Consider the following 18,699-nt stretch of genomic DNA (forward strand, 5'->3'; position numbering starts at 1 on the left):
AGTTTCTGTGTCCGGCCTTCCGGACCGGAAACTTTTGGGCACCCCTCGGGGGCTTGCTTTGCATGTGTGTACTCATGTGTTCATGCACTCCACCGGGCGTTAGTGTGCGAGCGTGCTGTGGATGTGAGAGAGTGCAAATGAAGACGCAAAAAGTACACTGGCACGTTGCCCAGTGCTTTTTAAAGAAAGGGATGGGAAAGAAAGAAATGGAGCAGCTTTCAACACTGCCGGTAACAGCTGCTTATGTTGACCACAAGCTTCCAGGAAGGGAAGTGGCAGCTTTGACCTTTGACCTGACAAGATCCTCACTGAAATTATGCTCTATGTCTTCAGTAAAGTTAAAAAAGCAGAAAAGGAAACACGCTGAAAGAACCTAATGTGCTGCATAAATCCTTTAGTAAAGTTAAGGATTATAGCTGATCACTGGTGTATTGCACTGTATTACCCTGAGACTTTAGTGTGTCTATCACTTAGATTTATAAACTTACAAGGGCTGGAAAAAATACAGACAAGGGCCTACAACCTGCAAAAAAAAAAAAAAAAAGCAGCTGATTCTTAGTCACACAGCTTTAGTAGACAAAGATTCAAACCAATGACTGTATAAAGGGACAATGAACCCCAGTCTTTTATTGTTTAGTTTCTTAACACAATAGCTTTTCTGTCATATCTAACTTGTCAGGCTATTAAGGACTACAGGTGGAAATGTATTTATGATTATAATCTGGTTCAAAGCATCTTCTGCTTCTCATGACAGGAGGAGTTTGGTGTATGTGTGCTCTGTCCCAATCAAATAAACCCAGTAAACTAAAATAAATTACTAAAACCAAGCCAATTATGTGATATTACATTAAAATACCAGTTTATATTTCCGAGATTTAATTCAATTTCAGTGGCTTATGGTGGGATAAGGTGAACTGCTAACTCAATTTACCCCTTAGCTCACTCACAGCCCTTGGCTGCTGTTTTGGAAAAAGATGTAGCAGATGTTACATCTGGTACATCAAACTTTTACTCTGACAAGCCAAAAGGAAAAGTTTCTGAGTAAACTTATTAAAGTTTTAGTTACTCATAATGTTGTAGATTTTAAAATAGAAATATTCAGATTTACAATGCTGTGTTAGTGTTGATAAATTAGCTGGTCTCATCATTTAAGCGGGCTAATTCATGACTTGTAATTGATTTGGGACCAGTTATTAAGGATAGGAGCTGAAATATGTTTGAGTCTTAGGTGAATTCATTTATTTTATGCAGCACCGCCACCTGCTGCTCAAACTAATTAACTACCAGATAGAGAGATAGATCTTTGTCTAATATTAAACATTTATTTGATTATCTGAATAATGTAAGTGGGACAAGTATGCACAAAAAAATAATAAAAAAAAATCATTTATGACTATTATAACATGTATCAGGAGCATGTCTTCATTCCTGAGTGCTGTAAAACAAGACCCAACTATACAAAGTTCGGAGATACTGGACATCAATCTAAAAGTGAGCTCGTCTGTCTGTGGATCAGTGGAGGGAATGGGACTTTTTCACGAATATAAATTACGACTGAAAGAATCAAAAGGAGGCAGTAAGATAACATAAGGAGATGTAAAGTGCCAAGTGCCAACACCACAGAAGAAGAAGAACGTCCCTTGCTGAGGAGCTTGTATTTCCTAGCAACGCCCCTTGTTGCTAGGAAAAGGTGGAGGCGCGCTCGTTGTGGCGGACTGTCAGCAGTAACAACAACAACAACAAAAACGACAGCATGGAACCTCCAGAGGTAATTTGCACGATTGCAGCTTGTCTTCTGGTGTGATAATATTGGAACTCGTGGTTCGGGAGCCTTTAAAGTAATTCTCAAGGCGGGAAATGTGAATATAATCACAGTGTTGGCGATATTAGTAGCTAGCTGGCTAGCTAGCTAAATGCTAACCGCTTTGCTAACTAGCATTTAACGTTACCCAAGTCTCTCCAGTATAATGTTCCTTGTTCCATGTCCAGTTGCAACAAACGTAAAGAATATGCACATTAGTCAATGGTTAGTCTCTTGAGTTACACCAGGTTAAATGTAACCTGTTGCTTCTAGTTTGTCAGTCCATTTAGTCTGTTAGTTATAAATAAATCACTTTGATGACTAAATGCTGCTAATGTGCCGACTCGAAAAACCGCAGATTTGTTTATAAAATTAACTGAGATAGAGATGTTAGATTACAATAATGCTTTGTTTATATAGTTAAAAAAAAACCAAAAAAAACACAGACTTGCTATGAGGATCATTACAGTCTGTAGCTATCCACCATCATTTCTAAAAGGAAGAACTCCAAAAATTTTACGAATGAAGAAACGAGGAGAAGAGCGTGTTCTTTATCCAAAATAGAAGAGTGTCGATAATTGTATTATGTACTGAGATGATCAGCAACAATACTCAGGTAAACTGCGGTGTTTAAATGATGCTCATTTGGTAAGAAAGGACCCACCTGAAACCAAACCAAACAACGTTTTTCTCGTCTTATTTTGTCCCGTTTGGGTGAGCCCGTTGCAGACTTTGGTTTCAGTTTCTTGCTTTCCTGTGATACCAAAGGCACGTGGTCTGGTCTTGCTGGTCCTACCGTAGCTTATTTGTTAAAGGTTTCATGTATTGTACATCTTCTGCATACTTTGGTTGTAACAAACACTTGTTTGAGTTGCTGTTGCCTTCCTATCAGCTCAAATCAGTCTGGGAATTTTCCTCTGACTTCTGACTGACAACAGTGTAATACTGGTGTAATCAAACTGGAATCAGAGCTGCATGGGATGAATGTATGAACTTTCTGCTTTCCACTTTGCTCATCAAGTAACAGACGTTTTTCTCAACAGACATTGGCTTGTCTCAAGCAGAGTTATTGATTGCTCAGTTTCGTTTGATGCCCTCAAACCACCATGTAGTAATGCGGGACCTCCTATAAATGAAATGCTGCCAGAATTAAAGTGTGATTCTTTTCACAGAGGAGGGCAGCATCTCCTGAGTTGACAGCAGATGAAGATGTGAGCCGTTCTGCTGGACAAACACACATAAGCCAACTAGGAACACAAAGACATTCTGAACTTCAGCAGCCAAGAACACCTGCTCTACAGTTAGGTATGGATATTAACACAGTAATGATTGTAGATTGCAATGCTATCAGTATATTAAACCCCTATTTCCTCTGCATGATACATTTGGTAGATTTGGTATAGACAAAGTAGAGTTTGCAGATTGTATACTACTGGAGTGTCAGCAGAGCTTTAATCTCTTCATCTTTTGCAAGTGTCTCAGCCCACTTAACTTTGACTTTGTCATCAAACAGATTTTGTTTGATGTATGATTTATTCATGACAACAGGAGGCTGCCAACACTGATGGGTCTTACCATAGTTTTATGTTAGATTGCTGCTTTTTTTATTTGTGTGTGTTCATTCTGCACTTTCTGTTAGATGTTCAGGACAGTAACATGTCTCCAGCCCTTTCCCTATTACCTGGAGTTGATCACAACCTCACTGAGTTTTCTTTATTACAACAAAGTGAGACAGAATTTGCCCCTCTAAGGTAAGAAAAAAAAGTCATCTTAATCGCTTGCTCTGTGTGCATAGTTTTCTACATATTGTGTGAATGTATAACATGTAGATGGATAATTATTATTTACGTTTTAAGGGCATACCCTGATGTTTCCATGGCTTCAGAGCGGTTTCAGTTTTTATCCCAGGATCACACCACTTGTACCTCTGAGCGTGGCTCATTATCCCAGCACCCATTGGCCCAGGCAAGCATCCTTTCTGAAGAAGGAGAAAGCAGCTGCTGCTCCCTCTCTCAGCACAGTCTATCACCAGGGGAGCAAAGTAAACGAGAGGAAAGGGTTCATCCCCCAGTGATTGTCATTGATATGAGTAGCAGAGAGAAGGACCTAGAGACCTTGATTAAACCTGGAGCAAAGCTAGAAGGAGAACCTGTTGAAGATGAGACTTTCTTTCTGAGTAAGAATATACCTGCTCAGCATCTTCTGAAGCTCCTGCAGAAAGATGTTGGGATGCTTAGCAGCAATAGCAGTGCTACTTCCTCTGCCTCTGAAACCTCTGTGAAGAGAACAGAGCCTTCTACAGAAGAGTCTAAAAGTACTGAGGTTTGTGAACTGACCACTCAGCAAACTACTGATGTAAGAGAACACCCTCCAGGTGAAGTCTCTTTTCCCCAGCAGCAGACACAACAGCAGCACAAAGTTTCAGATCCTGACCAACCACAAACAGTGTTATCTGAAGTGTCTAACATCACTGTGGGTTCCCGCAGTACTCAGCCTGATGAGAGTAGTGAAATGTTACATAGAGAGCTGCTCTCTGAAGTAGAGAAACGCAGCAGGATTGAAGCTGAATCCAAAAACAGACAGCAAAAACGTCCTACGCCACCTGGTCCATCTCTCACACCTAATCTCAAACAGATGTCTGAGGGGAAGCCAAGTGCGAGTAGAACAAATGTGGTTGGTATGCAATGGACAGGGCCATTTTCAACAGGTGTTGAACGGGTTTGCAGAGAGCAAGACCTCTGGTCCTCAGGAAACCATACAGGGTTGGATGGCTCCTACCTGGGTTTTCTTCCACAGTCTCAGTCCACTCCAGGGATTTTTAATGCCCCAACCAAATCCAGTGTTAAGGATAAATTGGGGCACCTTTCCTCCATTGAATCTAGTAAAGAGAACTCTTATCAGTCAGTCACAAAAATTTCTCAACAACCAGCTTTTCCTGTAGTTTGCACCCATAACACAAACACAGCCACTCAGTGCCAAGAGGATGCTGCCTCTGCAAAAGTCCAGTCCCTCCCAAGTCTAAACTATATGCAGAAAGTAGATGCGTGGAGGGCAAATCAGAGTTCAGGCAAGGTGTCTTTGTTTGATAGACTGTCACTGCAGGGATTTTCTAGCATCCCCTCTAAACAGAAAGGTTATGACGCAGTATCTGGCAGCCTGAATGAACTGGTTAGTCAGAAGATTAGGAGTTTACAGCAGCCTCTTGTTTCAGGTGCTGCCACACAGACCTCCTCAACAGCACCTTCTGGCTATTCTTCTCCAAGAAGAACGGAGGCAGTGGGCAGTGCTCTTGCTGATGAGGAGAACACGGGGTCTGCAGTACCACCCTCTGCCTCACCCCTAGGCAGGTCACAGTCTCACTCTTCTCTTAGCACAGTTGTGATGTCAGTTCAAAAAGATCAGCAGATCAACAGCCCTTCAGAAAGAGACAAGAGTCAAAACCAGGATGATGATGCTCATCATCATGATCAAACCAATACAATTCAAACCTCACATCTCACAAGCCTCGGTCACTTCAGTGATGTGTCACTTGATCGAGACTTGACACTTTCGAGTTCTCAAGATAGTTGCAGCGGGGTAAAGTTAGGAACTTCCATTGGGACGTCATCTGTTGTCAGCCTAGAAATTGATAACTACGTACCCTCGTGGACTTCAAAACTGTCAACACCACCTCTCCCCAAGCCTCGAGAGCTCAACATTGATGAACGAATTCCGGTAAATTAAAAAAAAAAAAAAAAAAACAACCTGGGAAAAATACTCTATGTTTAGACTTACACTTTATTATCTGGTCTTCTCTCTGTTTTTTGTTTTTTTTTTCCAGTTGTATCTTCGTAACTTGGGTATAGACCAGTCTCCATCTACAATCCTGACTCCGTTTGTGCCCAGGGGACCAATCAGAGAGCCTGAATTCTCTCCCACTGAGTTCTGCACAATTAAAGGATCTACTGGAACCCCAACTAAAAGCACTCAACCCTCCGAGGGTATCTAACCTCAACAATTACTATTACAAGTTTACTTTTATGAAAAGCTGTTGAGATTTTAAAAATTCCTCAGGCAATGAAAATATGGTCATATATCCTGTTCACACACCCATTTAAGTACCCAAATTTGAGGGGTTTTACAGTTTGAAATATGGTATTGTGTTTTCAGGTGGCAGTCCCCACAAAGAGGAGTTTTCCCAGTCCAGCATTCTGTCAGTAGACTCCAGCATATCCATACCGTTCAGCCTGGACAGTCTCTGTCCAGCGGCAACTATCCCAGAGCAGGCCAGGTGGACTTCTCCTACATCACATACAGAAGCTAGACAGAGTAAACACAAACTGGCACCTTACACCTCACCCAATGAAAACACTCGTTCTTCCATACCGCAGCCTTGCCAACAGCAGAAGGACAGCAGTTTAAGCAGCAGTGGGGGAATCAGCCAGGTAGAAGACAAATTTAACCCTGACATGCCACCAGCTGTCAAGGAGAGGCACAGAGAAAGAAGCTTGGAGTTGCTTTTACAAACGAGTCGTAGTGCAGATCAAAGTGCAGAAGATTCTTTCGTTAGCTCCAAGGCCTTGTTGGAAATCCGTAAACTGGTCTCTCATACAGAGACCATAATGTCCACTGGGTCTTCTGCGGCTTCCTCAACCTCCCCCATTAGCCCCCGTCTTCTCCCCGATCAGGACATATCCCCATTACTGAAGAAGAAAACCAGCAGACTTGAGGATTTGTCCTCGTCCTCTACAACTGGAGACCAAAGAACATGTTCCTCACTGCTTTGGACCAGATCCTCCTCTGACTCCATGCTGACCTCAGAGAAGATGAGGAAAAGCTCTTTTGGTCAGAAAGGTGTAAATCGATCGTTGCAATCTGATTATTTATCCACACAAGCTGTTTTTACTGCACCAACCAAAGTGGCATACAAAACACCACAAGATAGCAATGTTAATGGTGCAGGGATGTCACTTGTCCTCTCCAAATCAGCCTTCCGGACAGAGCCTGAGGGCTGCAGTGCTGCACCTCCTGACAAAGCCCCCACACAGCCGGTGGCCATCAAACCTCCACCAGCTGTGAGTACACAAGAGCTCACTTCTACGCCTACAGATTCAGTTGATGTCCCAGAGGAGGAGGAGGAAAACACTCCCTCTGAAGGTGCTTCACAGAGCAGGTCCTCCTCACCCATCCTCAAGGATGCTGATCAAGGAGTGATGAGTGATGGGAGCTGTGAAAGCTCACTGACAGCCAGAGTGGCCAAGTTGCTGCAGAGTGAATCTCCATCCACCATGGTCTCCAGTACACCGAGCATTTCAGACCAAGAGGAGAGCAAAGCTAGAGGTAAAACAATTAACATACACTCATGAATGAGTTTCTTACATCTAAGGTTTTAACATTTTAGATAATTTCAAAAATTCACCTGCCGCACTGACCACTAGCTGCACAACTTGACCCTTCAGATTTGTTTAGATTTGATCTAGTTTAAATTGTGATCCTATTTAAATTGTAGCTTAAGACATCAAAGACGTCTTTGTCAGATGAAAAAGCGTGTCTTAATGTTGCAGAATGGATTAAGCTGAAGCTATCAGGACAGCAGTGTGAGCCTCTGCAGCTGGACGAAGAAGATAGAAGGCGGATAGAAGAGATCAAGCGAGAACTGCTGTTAAAAAATCCCATAAAGGTAATTATTATAAGAACGACTCTTAATTACTGCACTTTACAAAGTAGGCAACCGCCGTATGTAATTTGTAGCAATGTACTTAAATATAGTGAATTATAAAATGTAAATACGTACGTTTGTATGCATTTTAAACTAAATTTGTGTAAACGTTTATTTATCATCTGCTAAACGTGTCTGGACAGCTCTCATACTCAAGGTAACTGGTGTGTTGCAGGACTGCTGTGGGCAAATGTTAATTTGTTGTAGACAAATTATAATAATAATAAAACTGTCACCAGTTATGGTTCACATGCAGGTTTGCAGTGCAAAAATATTTGATGTGTGGTGAATGAAGAACACGTATAACACCAACAATGTCCTTTCCTGGTCTCCCTATTTGACACAGACTTGTTTTTTGCCTCTTTCAGAGCCAGTTCAGCACAGATACAGAGAGCAGTGTAGCATCCAGTGTTAAAATCTCGAGGGAGCTTGATCCATCTCAATCTGCGGAGACGTTTGCTGTTCCTAGGGATGCTATAAATGAGCCAATCCAGCTGCTGCACAGCCTGAGCAGGACCACCCGCGACTCCAGGACACTGCTACAAACTGCTCTTCAGTCAGACCTAGAAGCTCGAGTGTGTGAAATTGCTGCCAGAGAAGGAGTGACGCTTCCTACTAAAAAACCTCAGGTCTTCACATCCATCACTATCGCCACCCACAGAAGCTCCACCTCCCCCTCAAATTCCACTTCCCCACCTCCCATCAGCCCAGCCCCAGAGCCCCTCCGCCTGACCGAGCTCTCATCAGGAGCCGTCAGAACCACAACAACAGACAGGCAACTGACTGAAGAGCATGGGGTTGATTTACTACAAACAACAACCAGGGAACAATCATCAGTGCATGGACCTAGTAACAGTTTGCACAGCACGAATCAAAATGTGACTCAGTCTGCACCAGCCAATCAGAAGAGGCAAGACACTGAGGGAGGCCAGTTTGAAGAGCCGCTTCCTCCCTCACAGGGTTTAGATAAAGTAGATGTGACTGTCAGATACAACAGCACACAGTCATTCAGGCCAGATAGTAAGTTATCTGCTTCTGGTATGGGTGTTAGTCATGCTTTAGATCAGGCCACAGACTCATCTGTAGTTGAAACCTCCGCCCATACAGGTCACAGCTCACATGTCGATCTCACTCTGCCCCCCAAAGCTACAGATCCCAGCTTCACCTCTATAGTCTACTCCAGTCAGGCTGATGTAATCTCAAGGCTGCCACCTAATGAATGTCTCAGGGGGACAAATTCTTTATCAGCCGCCAGCAGTCCGGATGAAGGTGTCGGTTTGTCCAGTCCACCTGAGTGGTGCGACACCAGAGAGCCATCACGACAGCGGCTGCCTGAAAGATCCAACAGCTCTACTGTTTTTAAAACTGTTGTGCCTCAGGAGAGGATGACCACCACGTCTGCACAGCCCTTTACACCACGTGAAAGATCTGAAATTTCAACAAGACCCTTTAACACCGAAACCCCAGGTAGTTTTTTTTTTTCCCTTTTTTAATTGTCTGTAATTTCAGCAATACATCAGTCATAATACCAACTGATTCCAACTGCATCTCCCTCCTACTTCAGTGCCTGTCCTGCTGCCTTATAAACCTCATGGCAGTGAGGAGGTCTTCTATGTCCCTCACATAGAGGCTGATCTCTCCTCCACAGAGGCATCTGACACCACCATGGAGAGCACCCACACAGGTACATTTATCACAGATTTTTTTTTCTTTTTCAGCCTTGTTCCCATATTGCTGTGCTGAAGTGTCACAAGATGAGGATTTTAACATCTGCAGTTCAGCTCGCAGCTTGTAGTCTGTTCACACTGTTAGATCTTAAACCACAGTTTCATACCTGGTGAGTTTAGGGTGGTTTTTTTCTTTTCTTTGAACAAAATTCAATTCAATTCAATTTTATTTATATAGCGCCAAATCACAACATAAGTCGCCTCAAGGCGCTTCATAGATACAGAGAAAAACCCAACAATCATATGACCCCCTATGAGCAAGCACTTTGGCAACAGTGGGGAGGAAAAACTCCCTTTTAACAGGAAGAAACCTCCAGCAGAACCAGGCTCAGGGAGGGGCAGCCATCTGCTGCGACCGGTTGGGGTGAGAGAAGGAAGACAGGATAAAAGACATGCTGTGGAAGAGAGACAGAGGTTAATAACAGATATGATTCAATGCAGAGAGGTCTGTTAATATATATTATTAATAAAATATATTATTTATGTCTATAACGTGAATTTTTGGGGCCATTTTTGCATCTTTAATGCTTTCGTAAATCACACTGCAAGCTGTAAAACATGTTCAAAGGATTAGAAATAAGAATTCAGAGGCATGCTGGGAATTGAATTGTGAGCTCTCATTTCTCCTGTGCTTGAATGGGTAGCAGCTGGTTCTTTGTAATGTACACCAAGCAGCACATTAATTATTCATGTTCAGGGGCTGGGTGAAACAAAGGCAGGGCTGAGACCCTGAGACGACAAGCGCAGGCTGTCCCTGAACATCTTTTCAAAATATTTACCCAAAATATTTCGCTTACTTTTTTTAACTGGTTTTTTTTGTTGTTGTTTTGCTTTTACAAGAAGAATAGTCGTGTTTTGCTCTGAATGCCACTCCTCATGAGATAACAGAGAGTATTGAATTCTAACTAGGCTCAGACGACGCCGTGCCTCCTCACTTTAGCAGTGACGTCCTCGGGAACAAGGACCCAGGGTTGGACCGCGGAGTGACCATCAGACACACAGAGGGCATCTACAGCAAGAGGCTGAAAACTGCCAACTTGACCATGCAAGAAAATAGGAAGAGAGGTAACCTGAACACGACGCATGCATATTCACACTGGATACCTCCTTTATTTCTTTGGTTTGATTCTGAAACATTATGTTACTAGTATGTGGAAAAAAGGTAATCATGTGAGTTCATTAATTTTTTTGAAGTTGCTGTAAATGTTAAGTTGGACAGTTTTGTGTCTGAAAACTAGCTGGTTCTTGGTGTCCTGTTACTGTGTGTAATTTTTCTGTGTGTGTGTCTCCTGACAGATGCCTCTACAACATCGAATAAAAGCTTGCAGACTGTGAGCCAAAGACTAAAGCCTTCTTCTCAGGTTTCTGTCACTTTTATCGAGGAATCGTTACTGAGGAATCAAGAAACCTTCAAGAGAGACCAGGGGACCAGCCCAATCCAGTTCACCCAACACCATCAAAGCGAGTCTCACCCTGAGAGGTTTCAGCCGTTTATTTCTGAAATGGACTACGGTAAAGGAAACAATCACTGGGTCCAAACCTCTGAGCCTCAGACAGGAAGCGAGCAGCAGAGGGGTTCTGAGCACCCTCTGGACCAGTTGTGGCAAAAGTTCTGCGATCAGTGGACCACGGAGGAGTTGCATCCCAGCAGTGACAGAGAAGCATCACTTCTGGAGCGTTTAGAGCACCTTTCTCGCCTTATTCAAAGTGCAAGGGGATTTAATGTGTGTGATGCACAGAAGGTGACTGGTTATCATCCAGAACAGGAGAGGAGGAGAGAGGATGTGTCAAAGAGGAAGAAAGAAATAAAGCAGACTTTGGGGGAGATTAAGAGGAGTGTAGGAGGTGAAGTCAGAGAAGATGGGAGTAAATTAAGAGGACAGAGAAAAACTGAATCTCCCATTCAACTGAGCTTTCGTGTTGATGAAACCTGCCGGTCTACAGAGGATGGCAGCCATGCCTCCCTCACCTCCAGCTTCTCCCACAGCTCCTCCCCGAGCCAGTACGCCTCTCCCAGAGACAGACATGTGTTGGAGACCCTGTCTACCACGTCTGGCTCCATGTCCACTGTGGACACAGCCCGACTGATCCGAGTCTTTGGCCCCCACAAAGTACAGCACCTGAAAAGCGCCCCAAGCCTCAGTAAACTGTACAACACCATCAACAAGCAAAAAGAAGAGAGGAAGGACAGTGGAGGAAGAAACAGAAAGCCTCCTCACGCCTCTGCACTGTCAGTGACAACCAGCACTGATCAGTCGGTATGTATATCTGCGTGCTGCTGAGTAAGAGATTATTAAACCGATCTTAAGGAATGTTCACTAATCTGTAAAGCAAAAGTAAACACTAGAGATGGTTGTGTTTCAGTAGATCAGCAAGTTCTGAAATACTTTGACTAGCCCGTCTGGTACCAACAAGTTTGAATTTCAGCGAGTCATTTTGACCATCTCCACATGCCTAAAAGCACAAAGTTGTTGCCATATAATTGACTAATTAGATATTTACAATAATGAGTAGTTGAACATTACCTAACAAAGTGGCAGGTGAGTGAAAAATTATAACTTTTTATAACATTTGATGTTACTGTATTCGTCTTCAGGTTGCTGCTGACTCTGTATCGTCGACCAGCACTTACAGCGTCCCTTCACACCACGGGCCTTCCCGGAGTCTGCCGGGTAGGAAGGCCATTAAACTGGTGAACAAAAGAATCCAGGCAGGTCAGAGAAGACGCATGTCCCACTGATTCATCAGATTTAGTTAAAATTGTGATATACAAGAACATTCTGGTCCTTTTTGTAAAGGTTTATTGGCACCAGCTGCTGGTGCTGTAAAATCTTTGTGAAATCGTCTGTGCTAAGATTACATTTCTGTTAAAATTCCTTGGCATAAAATGTATTCATTTGTGTTTGTCACGCTTTTAAGGCTTTCTCCTGAAAATAAGGCAGGAGTGTTTTTTAACACGAGTGAAGCACATGTGATGGAGTTAATATACATTCAGTCCAAATTCACACAGGTGACCTGGAGATTGTTCATAACGGGACTCGACGACACACCAGAGATGTTGGAACCACGTTCCCTTCCCCGGGAGGAGCTAGAGCTTTCAAGCAGATCTCGTTGTCTTCGTCCAGCGTAGTGAGAGAAAGAGGAGGGCGGAGGAGGAGCAAGAGAACCCCACCAAAGCCTTACCCTAAAGGTTTGTAAACTAGCAACGATTTGTAGCTAGGGGTGGGTATCGTTTAGGTTTTATCGATACCGGTGTCAAACCAGTACTTTTGAAACGGTGCCGGTGCTTAAAGAATGGAGAACACAAACTTTGTCCAAAAACCTCTCATGTTTAGCTGTTTTCTACTTTTTCTTTGGTCATTTTAGCCTTTTTGGCCAGGGTGAAGAGAGTATCTGCCATCAAACAAGAAGACAGCCGCATGTAACTACGACGGTGTTTGCTAGTTCACCTTACGTGCATTAATGTAATAACGTGGTTAGCCTACTCAACGTAAAATACACACGAACAACATTAAGCTACTCACGCAGAGAAGAACGGCTGCTGCTGCCATCATCATCCATCATCATTTCTGCTACACTGGCAGGGCTAGGGGCCAGGACTCTCGTCTTCGGGTTCTTGGGGGATGTTGCTAACTCCGGGTCCGATAACAGGTGCACACCCCACACCTGCACTCGGTGTGAGGTCTTGCAGCAAGTTATCAAATACGGTGCATTTTTCGGCTTTTAAAAATAACGCTATGCTTCGCCAGGTGTTTCATCAGATTCGAGGTGTTACCTCCTTTGACAGTATCACAGTATCACCTTAAAGCACTTGTTGCAGGCTGCTGAGTTTGCATCTTTTGCTGTGAAGTACAGCCAGACTTTGACCGCTTCGCCTTGGACATTTTTAATCTGTAGCTCTGCTCTAAAAGAACATATGTACCTGGGCCCGCCTACTACGCTTGCAAGGGTAAAATGATTGGCTAGAATTAAAAGTGTACGGCATCTCAGGGAAAAAAATCTCAGGAAATGTGCGCTGCTTTTCGGTCTGGTTACTACCGTTTATGTTAGAACCGGTGCCCATCCCCGTTTGTAGCTAACTGTAAATTTTCATTTTCTAAATTAAATCCCTGTTTTATTCTTGGTTAAATTTTTTCTGTGGGCTTTTTCAGCCGTTTCATGGTTCATCTCTGCTGACGGCCTGCTGTCAGAGGCAAGGAAGGAGAACCAGCCGGAGGAAGAGAGACCAAACATCGCCTGGTTTGAACCGTACAGCAGAATCAACCCATGGAGACAGCCGCTCAGACAGAGACAAGTGCATGAGGACACAAACAAACATCACTCTGAGCCTGAACTGGAGCCGGAGCCTGATCCTAAACACATGATGTCTTCTGGTCCAGCATACATGTCACTTCAGGTTAGCTTATATTCCTCTTTAGAGAATTATAGTCGTAGGAATTGTATGAAAAGATTTGAATTTCAGACGTGTAACTTACCTACTTAAAGGCTTCTATCATGGGTGTCAGCAAGATAAACTTTACCATCATAATACCAATTAAAAAGGTAACACTGTCGGTTTCCTGTTACTTTGCAGGAGGCCTTGGAGATGCATCGTCCAGAGTTTATTTCCCGGTCCATGCAGAGGGTGAATCGTCTGTTTCTGCAGGTGGAGGAGAGGAAGCTACAAGCTGCTTTAATCCAAGAGAGGGGGGATCTATTTAACCACCCAGGAGGAGCTGGGAGGCTGCCAAGGCCTGCAGGTACCAAACAGCGGAGGGGATGGATGCTGCTCAAAGAACTTTTAGTTTACTGAGCTGATAATCTGTCCACTTGTCCTTCTTATATCCAGTAAATGTTACCTGAGGGACTATAAGGTCTTTTTTGATTTAGCTTAGAGAGTTATTCAGTTAGTTTTTAATTATGGTTTGTTTCTCTCTCTGAAGGCGCTGCTCTGCTCCAGAGGGCCGTTCCCAGGAAGGAGATGATCCAGAGGTCCAAACAGTAAGCTGCTGTTATGATTCATTTTATGTGACGACATCAGAACCATAACTGTACCTCACACAGTATCAGTGTCAGTCTATCTTCTACTGAACACTGTCTCTCCGTCAGGATATACGAGAATCTGCCAGAGGTGCAGAGGAGGAGAGAGGAGGAACGAAGGAAAGCAGAGTATCACACTTACCGACTGAATGCACAACTTTTCAACAAGGTACAAACACCTTTTGTCATTCATGTGTCCGTGCTTCGAGCACTCCAATTACATGTTCCTATAAATAAGCCTCACGCGCTCAAATTAGAAGAAAGTTGTGTGTTAAAGCAGTTTGTATGATTGAAACCACAGATGTCTTTAAGACTGCTTGCTGTGTCAAACTGTAACGTTGTGTGAATCGAATCAATGACTGTGTTTTGTGTCTCTTTTAGAGAATCACAAACAGACTCCTGGGCAGAAGATCAGCGTGGCAATAATCAGAACAAGAGACTGGATATTGAAATCAACGACGTGAAACTATTTTTTACACTTTTAATGTACATATTTTTAATTTAAAGATTATGTTGAAATTAGAATTACATTTAAATGGAAACATCTCTGATGTTTTTGTTTGTTTGTTTTTAAGGTCAAATTCGCAACTAGAAAATGTTTTTATGTTAAAATAAACAAAATTTGAACAAATTTACATGTTTTAGATGTAAATTATTGTTTTTGCTTAACCCACAGTAGATTCAAGACTGTGAAATGCTTGTTTTAATGTCTTTATTGATCAGTTATTGGTTGTGCATGAGCAAGAAGCCACACAAGGAAAAAGGTAAGACAAGCTGCAGTTTCAGTACATCAGCTGCTCACTGAGAGCACAGATAAATATTACAACCAATAAATAAGAGATGTCTGCATTTCCCTCTTTAACTACAGTTACTTAGATTCCCATTAATAAATAAAACTTCAAGTTATGACAGCACTGTGTAAACAAAACAGTCTATTAGACAAATTAATAATAAATTAAAAGCTCCTTGAAAATCAAACATGGCAGATGTGAAGAGAAGAAAAACAAAGACTCTTTGGCAAAGATGTTGCTTTGCTTAAACAATGTTTGGTTGAAACAAATTGAAAATAAGGCAGGTGACTGATCTTTACCAAAAGGCTCTCTGCAGGTTTAAGGCTCGGACAAAGTTTACAAAATCTACAGCAACGGGAAGCTCGGCAGAACACAAGCAATGCAGTCGAATATCACCAGTGCGACCAGTGTGTCATTTATACCAAGCCAATAAAGTACACAGTTACAGGTTACACCAAAAGTGTAGTATATGTGAAATCATTTAAACCATGTAATGCTCTGGCTAAAGTGCAGCCAGATTGTGTGTAAATCTGCAGAAGAATTTCAGGAAAACCACTGAGCTTAATGTTTTTGTTTTATTTTTCTGTTCTGTGCAGCCAGCAAAGCCACAGAGGTAAACACTAAAACCCTCAGTTTGTATTTAACTTCAGAAGGCTCAGTATTTAAATTAAATGTGCAAAAAAACCCCCAAAAAAACCGTGTCAATGCCCGCTCACTTAAACTGGCAAATCCATCATTTCAGTGCTCCTTTCCTTTTACAGCAATGTTCTTAAAACGGAGAACGTCACTGTGACACCTCATGAAAGTTTACAGCACAGGCTCATGATTCTTCACATCTCGTTAGGCAATAACTGCAAACGGGAAATATGAAACAACATCCAATGTTCTGGCCAAATATAAACCACACCAGGGTGCAGGAGGAGGCTGGCTCATTTTCTACTACATAGATTTGGTGAATCTGGGCAGCATGCAAGAGCATTGTCGCTTGTATCTCTGTTTTTCTGGCCATAAAACAAAATCTAGACGTAAATTACAAGGATGGCATCACAATCTCATCATCCAGGTTCCAATTTACAGCCAGCAAGGCCTCAGTCAAATGCAGAGTTGCCTGAAACAAGTCACATGTGCAAAGATGTGCAGTCTGATTTTGGCTGTGTGAAAAAACAGAACAGTCCTTCTCTTTAGCCTCTGACCTGGACTGAAAGTAATCACTAGTAGTTAATCTCCCCAGTTATTTTCTCAGTTCTTTTAAAATGTCTTAAAATAGGAATAATTACAATAAATGTTTTTCAAGCCATCAGTGTAGATTCCACTGATATTCAAATAACACATGAAAACCCTCGACATTTAAAAACGCTAAAAATCTGAGGAAGACTTCTCAGTCTTCAAAACTTAATGTGACAATGACTAACACAGTTGCCAATAAGCTGCTTGTCAGTCGACTAACAAATTCAGACTTCTATATTTCTACGTTTTAGCCTTCACCTGTGCACTTTGATGCCAGAGCTGCAGGTTGTAATCTCATAGCTAATAACCTAAAAAGCCTCCTGGTTTGACTTGTTTGGCCCTGGAGAAAAAGCTGATGGTGGTGGAGTGTTTTGGTGCGGCTGGCGGGAAGGCGGGGCATGTGATGTTTAGGTCCGCAGCAGACTGTGAACTCGCCAAAGCTCCGACTGTGACAGGACGAGGCGGTGGACCTGCTCCTGACCGCGGGGACACGGCACCATGACCCTTCCCACCAGCACAGTGTCACCCTTCTTCTCCTCCTTCACCTAAACACAGAAAAGCAGTCGGCTTTAGAACTTTAAATTCACAAGTATTTACCCTGTTGCTACTGTGAGACCGCCAAAAGCTTTCATTCATCCACCTCCAAGTCAAAACAGAGCTTTACCAGAGTGCATGGACCAGCAGACTTACCTTAACAAATGAGGTCGAAGGGAACGTGGCGAAATCAGATGAGACTCGGGCTCCGGGCTGCAGGTTGACGACATGTTCTGCTACCTCGTCCTGACAGAAGCAGAAGAAATGAAGACTAAGGTGAGTACTTCAAGTTCAGCATCAGCTTGAACAGTAATGTTTTAATGTAACTTTTGTGCATTTTTATCAGCTTATTCTCTCTGTGCTTCACAGCTTTGTGTTTTATTTGCACCTTCAGTCTGTCCAGAGTGTCATTCAGGGACTGCAGTCTAGCTGTCTGTTCCAGAAGCTGAGCACCAGGGGTCACTGCAGGGCAAAAACAAAATGAGAAAATCTCTGAAATCAGTGCCCAACAATCAGTTCTAAATATTTGCACATGATTTCTGGTGTAATTAAGTTAAGATCATCCAGGATTCTATAGATTTAGCAGACAACACAAACAATACAAGGCAAATATTATGAAGACTTCCTGTTACCTAACCTGCTTTAGCCTACAGAAATGGGAAAATGCCAGTTTAATCAAAATAATTACTCTTGGTGGTGAGATATCAGGTAGGAGAACATTTTAGTTTTCTTTGCACATTAATTCTTCACTCAGCTAAAAGTTATTCAGTCTAACTGTGCTGCTTTTGACACTGTCGTGTCAAATATTTATGAATTCCTTTCCTCGAGGAAGAAATGTCACATACCAGGAGATTTTCCAGTGATGTCCACCACCTTGACATTGGCACTCATTTGCAGCAGTGTCTCAAGGAGCTGATCGGTCTTACGGTAGAGGGCGCTGGAGAGCACTTCAGGACGTCCGTCTTTGGAGGGAAGCTTGGTCACATTGAGAGGAGGCAGAGAGGCGAGCTGAGCACGCATCTTCTCAGCCTGTTGGAGAACACATGTTGATGGTGAATAAAAATAATCCATCTAATTTTAGGTGTGGTGATCTTAACTCAAAAAGCCTCAAACCATGTGGAAGTCGAAGTAAAATCTCAGCTTTGAAAATCTACAAGTTTGGGTTTTTTTTTTAACCATATTTGTTGTGTTTAATGAAGGAATAATTTCACTCTTCAGTTATTTGTGTAGCCTCTGCAGGTTCTTTGACCTCTAAAGTGTGACTTCACTGTTGCATCCGTCGCATGCTGAGGTGGTGGAGAGGCATTCATTACCTTCAGCCTGTTGTTCTCGTTCTTCAGGTGTTTGATGCAGAGCCTCTGAGCTTCGATCTGCTGAGTCAGCAGAGGTGAGTCGATCACTTGAACGCCCGATCCAGAGCCGACACCTGACACCATGTTTGCTGTGAACGATAACAGGAACGCCTTATGAGTATTTGAGTGCAGCCAAAGCTTTATTTAAACCTGAATGTTGGCAGTATTTTCACATTCGTTTGACCCTCTGACCACAGCTTTGCACTCTCGTCTTTAACATTGAGTTCTGATGAAAAAGTAAATAATCCTCTTGCATGCTAGAGGTGCACGGCGGTGGAAGCAAAAATACATTTGACTTTTTATTCCACTGCATTTACTTGGCAGATGCCATTCCTGTGCATTCTGACTGACTTGCATACAAACATATGCATAAATAATAAGCAGATGTCCTTAAAGACATGGGAGGGATATGGTGTGCATGCCAAAACAATGCATATACACAAAAATGAGTTCCTACAAGGTTTACTAAGACTTTTAGATACTGAGTACAACACAAACAATATGATGCTGTTTGATCCACCGTCAGATTATTTATTTCAATTTAATTCAA

At 42.6% G+C, this 18,699-nt stretch overlaps 2 protein-coding genes across 9 annotated transcripts in view; one reads left to right on the top strand and one right to left on the bottom strand.

The window, feature by feature from the left end:
• The first annotated feature begins 1,630 nt into the window (after positions 1-1,630).
• On the top strand, positions 1,631-15,163 carry alms1 (ALMS1 centrosome and basal body associated protein). The gene is made up of 18 exons (XM_026151326.2): positions 1,631-1,768; positions 2,974-3,106; positions 3,441-3,552; positions 3,658-5,515; positions 5,622-5,781; positions 5,951-7,120; positions 7,345-7,460; positions 7,868-8,966; positions 9,064-9,183; positions 10,136-10,291; positions 10,523-11,484; positions 11,823-11,940; positions 12,237-12,416; positions 13,378-13,622; positions 13,800-13,965; positions 14,149-14,206; positions 14,315-14,414; positions 14,627-15,163. Exons 1-18 carry the CDS (start codon positions 1,754-1,756, stop codon positions 14,669-14,671), a joined length of 6,813 nt encoding a protein of 2,270 aa, XP_026007111.2. The 5' UTR covers positions 1,631-1,753; the 3' UTR covers positions 14,672-15,163.
• The window catches only part of LOC113011690 (dynactin subunit 1-like), a 33,303-nt gene continuing 29,544 nt past the window's right edge, over positions 14,941-18,699 (bottom strand). For all 8 annotated transcript variants that reach the window (XM_080293961.1, XM_080293958.1, XM_080293956.1 and 5 more), the window contains 5 exons: positions 18,111-18,238; positions 17,643-17,826; positions 17,186-17,259; positions 16,954-17,043; positions 14,941-16,808 (listed from right to left, as the gene is read on the bottom strand). In XM_080293961.1, the coding sequence (XP_080150087.1) occupies positions 16,671-16,808; positions 16,954-17,043; positions 17,186-17,259; positions 17,643-17,826; positions 18,111-18,238 (614 nt within the window). In that variant the 3' untranslated portion in view covers positions 14,941-16,670. The remainder of the gene's footprint in view (positions 16,809-16,953; positions 17,044-17,185; positions 17,260-17,642; positions 17,827-18,110; positions 18,239-18,699) is intronic.

Source organism: Astatotilapia calliptera, chromosome 19, assembly GCF_964374335.1.
Source record: "Astatotilapia calliptera chromosome 19, fAstCal68.1, whole genome shotgun sequence".
Lineage (NCBI taxonomy): Eukaryota > Metazoa > Chordata > Actinopteri > Cichliformes > Cichlidae > Astatotilapia > Astatotilapia calliptera.